This window comes from Saccostrea echinata, unplaced genomic scaffold, assembly GCF_033153115.1.
Source record: "Saccostrea echinata isolate AGI-Se365-2 ecotype Australia unplaced genomic scaffold, CSIRO_AGI_Sech_v1 ptg000054l, whole genome shotgun sequence".
Lineage (NCBI taxonomy): Eukaryota > Metazoa > Mollusca > Bivalvia > Ostreida > Ostreidae > Saccostrea > Saccostrea echinata.
The window spans coordinates 35,587,890-35,594,058 of NW_026889803.1; the positions used below are offsets into that span (position 1 = coordinate 35,587,890).

The 6,169-nt window shown below is 31.5% G+C and overlaps 1 protein-coding gene across 1 annotated transcript in view; it reads right to left on the reverse strand.

The window, feature by feature from the left end:
• The window catches only part of LOC133171594 (WD repeat-containing protein 97-like), a 58,466-nt gene extending 53,319 nt beyond the window's left edge, over positions 1-5,147 (reverse strand). The window contains exons 1-8 of the mRNA XM_061306377.1: positions 5,045-5,147; positions 3,402-3,692; positions 3,087-3,242; positions 2,724-2,840; positions 2,197-2,349; positions 1,869-1,992; positions 1,398-1,560; positions 239-367 (exon numbers count right to left, since the gene is read on the reverse strand). Coding sequence (XP_061162361.1) covers positions 239-367; positions 1,398-1,560; positions 1,869-1,992; positions 2,197-2,349; positions 2,724-2,840; positions 3,087-3,242; positions 3,402-3,671 — 1,112 coding nt within the window. The 5' untranslated portion in view covers positions 3,672-3,692; positions 5,045-5,147. The remainder of the gene's footprint in view (positions 1-238; positions 368-1,397; positions 1,561-1,868; positions 1,993-2,196; positions 2,350-2,723; positions 2,841-3,086; positions 3,243-3,401; positions 3,693-5,044) is intronic.
• Positions 5,148-6,169: the final 1,022 nt, after the last annotated feature.

A 6,169-nucleotide genomic window follows, 5' to 3' on the forward strand; every position in this document is an offset into this window, starting at 1 on the left:
TCTAAATGATTCATTGCACGACATGTTATGTGTGACAAAAATATAATATCAAAGATCTCTTATGACATACAACTTCTCCAATACATGTACTGTGAATATTTTGAAGTGATTTTAAAGTTTCAACCACTTTTTCTTTAAGTATTTTAACCTCAATCTTGAATCCCTGGATATCTTAATTTTTTGTGAGCCTATTTGAGTTTGAGATAATGAAGTTTGACTGTCTAGTATGGTTTATTACCCAATTGAAGTATGAATGCTGAACAGGTGCTGGATTCTCCATAGGTCTACTGTTTTCCAAGAGTAAGTGAAGAACACAAAATAATTCAGCTCTGTGGCCATTCCAATGGCTGGTGCATCTAACTTAGCTCTATAAAAAATATGACTTTCATTTCACTGTTGCAATTTTTACATGAAATACACTGTATAAAGATATCGAACAGTAATTAAGTTCAAAAGTCCTTTGAAACAATACAAATTTGGAGCAGAGCAACCATGGACCTCTATAAACATCAGAGGTGGAATCAGGTGCCATGGAAGAGTAAGCATCCCCTGTTGACCAGTCATACATGCCATGTGCTTCTTACTGATTGGGAAAACAGAAAAATCTGTAGACAATTCAGTGTGAAAATAATAGGCCAACAATTTGTATGAAAAGGGCCAGTCAACGTTCCACTTAACAAGAGATTTGCTTACAAAGTCATGTATTGACCATAGAATTTGTAAATGTTAATTTCAATTGAGACTGTTGATATTCTTGTTTCATCAACTTATTTGCCAAAAGTTTGCCTTGTTTTAAAAATTGTTCATATGCAGAGCATGCTCTTGTGTAGCGAATCAACTGGGAGACATAAACTCCACTGCATGTACTCGCAATCTACATTGTACCTTTTCATGTACTCTGTTACAATTTCATGAAAAGAATTAAAAATTTTCAAACAATACTGAAAAAGGGTCTATATCCATACTTTATGATAAAAACATTTTTGAAATTAAATTTGAGAGTTAATTGTTAGACTCATGAACATTTGTTATTTTGACTTTGATTATAAACAGAAAAGTCAGTTGTTTATCACAAAGGTACCCTGGGTTAAATTGTAATTATCACTGAAGTAGATCGTCAACAGAATTATGCAATGGCAAGAAAAAGATTGTTTTAAATGTAATTCTCATAGAACTATAGTGCCTACAGAATAAAGTCCCAGGAGAGTGTAATTATCACAACAGAATTGTTTACAGTATAATTATGATAGAATTAAATTGGTTTACAGCAACTGATGACAGGAGTAGACTGGTTTACAGCACATTTTAATTGTATATTTATGACAGGAGTAGAAAGGTTTACAGTGTAATTATGACAGAAGAAGATGGTTTACAGTCCGTTTCCTGTGATAGCCTACCTGTCCACTTCATCACAAGAATCCAGGTTCCAGACTCTAACAGTACAATCATGACTGGCTGAAATAACAGCTGGGCCATCTGGATACACACACAAAACCGAAATGGCTCTGGTGTGGCCCACAAACACCATCTTTAGGTACCACTCATTGTCCCACACTTTGACTGTAAACAATCCAAGCAAATGAGATTAAGAGTTCAAAGTTCAGATATTCTTTTTTTATCCTGGTAATAAAAAGTTCTGAGAAATTTAAGTCCCATTTTACTTCACTTAGAATGAAATTGGATGTCAAATATCCTCAAGTGTACATATATATATTTATAGACTTAATGTAGATTAATAAGGTGATCATAAGCTGGAATATATAGCAATCATTGCACATGAATTGTTTTTATCTATATACAATGTACTTGTATATAATGAAGCTTAAAATATATATTTGATATTTTGATTTTAGGGTATCAATACTTACTTGATCCATCTTTAGCACCAGTAATTAGATATTTCAGCGGATTAAAAAATGTCATTCCAGTTATCATGCGCTCATGGAGGTCTTTTTTCATTGTGAGTTGATTTCCCCCAAATACATTGTAAACCTGTATAATAAAATTTTGAATTTGAGTGGAAAGTGGATGCTTTAAAATGTAGATCACTACTAATACATGCTTGATTTTTTTAAAAATATTTAATCTAAATATAGTATTTACAGTAAATAAGGGGTAAAAAAATAAACATTTTGTCAGTTTTACAAAAGAATTATTTTTGACCTGATTTTTTTTTTTCACTATTTGGTCACTTACCACAACATCTTTGCCATGAGACAGGTAGCAACGTTGCTGACGGCTCGCAGTTTCTTCCAAAACAAGATGAGAGAAAGCATTGTCTGCTGTGAATACTATTTTGTTCATCTTTCGAGGAATCAGATGTCTTGCACCATAGCGGAAAGCCCAACACTATAGATTAGGTATAAATAGTTGTGATATCAAGTCCAAAGTGATAAAATTAAAACTGATCCTGTTCTAATGACTTTTTTTAAAGTTTAAATTGACAAAATCATATCTTTGAAAAAGCAAATGTTAACATGAAAAGAAAGATAACTCGATCAGAATCCTCTTAAAATCTATATATAACAGGTACCTGTCAACATTAAAAAATCACAGATACATTGTACATTGATTTTCAACCCCCAACCTCACCCCAACCAAATGTATAAATGTTTTACATAATTCATTCTATTAGCAAGCTGAAACGTAAACAGGTAGAGCCAATAAACAATTAACATTTCCTTGGAGGAGATCTTAAAACGACAGCTTTGTTTTATACTTACCACAAAATACCCTGGTCCAAATGTTACAAACTCTGTTGTGTTATGGTTATACTTGGCTAAATTTATTTTGCATGGATTTCTTGCTTGAGAGATGATTTCAAATTCTTTATTCATCAACTTCAAAATAGATAGAAACAATAAGAAATAGATTATTTTTCTTAGATACAGCTGTAAGTCAACTATTCAAAATTTCAAAAATCTAAATCAAAATACCACATTGATTAATTCACTGTAACTATCTTCTTTTGTGAGGCAGATATTACTGAAGATTTAGTGTCCTTTTATAACATGTTGAATTTGAATATAAAATCAATTAATATGAGAATAATGAAAAGGGGAAAATGTTAACTATAATGCTCTTACAAAGAGTTCATCATCTCCTTTGGTGAATCCTACAAACTGGTCAGAGTGTGAACAATAAATAATTGTGTCCATCGTTTCCTCTGGAATGTATGTAGCTTTTTTGCGACCATCCTCCAAAAAAATGGTTACATTCCCTCCATCTGTTGTCAAGTATTCCTTAAAAATATAACAAAAATTTGTGAACAAAACTTGAAAATTTCATACACAGATTCTATAGAAGAAGAAAAAATGTCAAAGCCACAAATATTGAATTAACATCCATACACTACAAATATGAAAAAAATCTATGTAAGAGAAGAGATTATTTCAATTTACTTTTCTATCCTTCATAAAGGCTACTGATTTTATAGAGTGGTCATGATTGAGTTTGCGCAGGTGATGAATTCCATGAGACACAACTTTGTTCTTCAAGTCTGACTCCTTTACGGCATCAATTGTCTTTCTGATGGACTTCCGCAGTATATCCCAATGACCAAGGGCTTTCCTCTTCTCCTCAGTTTTACGACGTTCAATGAGTATTGTCAGCTGTTTACTGATAGGTTCCTCTTCCTCGGAGGGGTCACTCAAAAGACGACTGATCTCCATTTTTTTCCTAGTTTACACTACCTACAAATTCAGTGCTTAATTACACGTAAGAGCAACATCTCAAGTTTTTGCTGTAGTTCGAGGAACAGGTTTTATTGATATTTCTTTTTTTCTTCTTTTTTTTTGCATTTAAAAACTTATACTGTGCCATAATAATGATAATCTACAAAAATCACACCTTTTCTAAATAAAAGAATGTCTCAATCTTGAAGAATATAAACAAGTCTGGTACAATCAGTACATTTAGCTTCGAAGCTTGAATTACTTGAGATTAGCTTTATTCAGCTACTTGAAGTAGCTTTTTTTAGCTACTAAATCATACTTATTTTCTTAAGTGATCTTTTTTTTTCATTACATACAACTTTTTTTTTTAAATTCCCACTTTGATGCAGTGATAGTTTTCAACTTTCAACTGGTCTGAAAACAATTCATGAAGAAATCACTTTTCAAGGTGTCTCTCATTCACTGCATTTGCAATTAAATTTCTAAGTTTTGGGGCAATACACAACAGTAATAATTTGTGACCAAATGGCTATACTTTTAGCATGAAATAACAAAGAAGACAAATTCTGTTCATAATGATGATTGGTAATAATTCAGCACAATGAGAAGTCATAATTCTTATACATGCTTATAAAAGCAGGGTTCGAAATTCACTATTTACAATCGCAAAACGTGAGTTAGAATTCCTGAATTGCGAGTTAAAAATTAGGTAACTCGCAAGAACTTGCGAGTTGATTTTTTTTTTTTTGCATTGAAACTGTATTATATAATTTGACAGAACACAATGTTTTTGATTTAAATCAGTAATTTAACTAAAAGTCACACTGTAGTTGTATTTTGTGTATTGTACAGTAGTTACTTTTTCCTTAAGTTACATGTATTTAATTTATATAAATTTAACTTTATATGAAAATTGCGAGTAGTCTTATAATACTGCGACTTTTTTGCGAGTTCACTTTCTTGGTACTCGCAACTATTTGCGAGTTGTAATTTTAGGGAGTTTCTAACCCTGAAAAGTGTTCAAAAGCAGCAGCGTTTAACTATCTTTGCTTTGGGTTGCTTTTTAAAAGGTCCATAGAACAAATATCAGTAGTCAAATACTTGCATTTTTTTGGTCTATTTTATATAAAATGCAAACTTTTGAAAACTTGCATTGGAGTAGCTTTTAGAGTAGCTTAATAAAGCTACTTCAAGTACGTGGGTAATTCAAGCTACGCAGCTAAATGTAGTGATTGTACTGGGCCTGATAAAGTATTGTAAATATGTATTATAACCCTAATATTTACAAAACCTGAAAAATGAACAAACCAAAGCATGAATTGTTTCCCATGAATAATCCATAATGAAGTGTTCAAGAAAAATAAAGGTACCTTGGAGTTATCTTTTTTAAAAACATAAGAATAAACTGTTTTTTTCCTAATCCCCGGAAAATATCGTTACTTCCGCCATATTGTTGATAGTCACCATGGAGTGCAGAATTCGCGGGAATGATTCTATTAAGTTGTACGTACAATTATTCGAATTAAACCAATGTGTCAGCTTTGATCGATTAAAATTTGATTTTGTTTAAATGTACTAACTCGATGGTAAGGAATGAATCTGTGCCAAATAATACATTAATGTGGAAAATTATAACATTTTCAACAGTGAAAAACTGAAATTTATTTATTGAATAAAAAGGATATTTTGTCACAGTGTGAAAGAATTTCAGAAGTGCGGCAAAACTCTCGATTTTCCTTCCCTTCACAAAGAGTGTTGTAAAAAAATACTCACTGGCCTTTTATAGTACAGAGAGAGAGAGAGAGAGAGAAAGAGAGAGAGAGAGTACATAAACCATCCTGACAGAGACTAGAACTGCCAAAGTTTCTCCAAATATGTTGGAAATCCATACTCAAAACTTTTGGAAACTGTGTAAATACTAATATTCTATCAAATCAAGTGAAAATAATAGCAAGTTCCTGGAAACAACTGCCGCAAACACAAACCAGTACAGATCTTCCATTTTTAGTGGACACCGTAACCAAATGGAACCAGCTTCAAAACTCTATAGAATACGCTAGTATACGCTATTTAAAACGTATTTCCACCCTCCTGTGATGTCAAAGGTTTTTGCAAAATATGTTATTAATTTAAATTTATGCCCAATAGAAACATATGTTTTGCAAGAATGCTTTTCAATAGGTATAACGAAAAATATTGTTTAGTAAAAGAATTAAAAATTGAATATTTTCTTCATTTAATCAATTATTTAATCTTTTAAAAAGTGGTGCTAAGGGCAATAACTCCTTCTTATGCATTTTCTTTGTTGTACTTCTAATGTAAAATGGTTCCCCTGATATTCAGAATTTAAACATGTTTATAAAGAAGCAATTATTTTGGAACTTTCAGTATCAGAATTATGTATTTGAACCAGTTTTTACATAATTTTATAAATACTGTTGACTAAAAATGTATGTTTTTTATGCTGACAGATACTTTTGTTTATTTATGTCTGA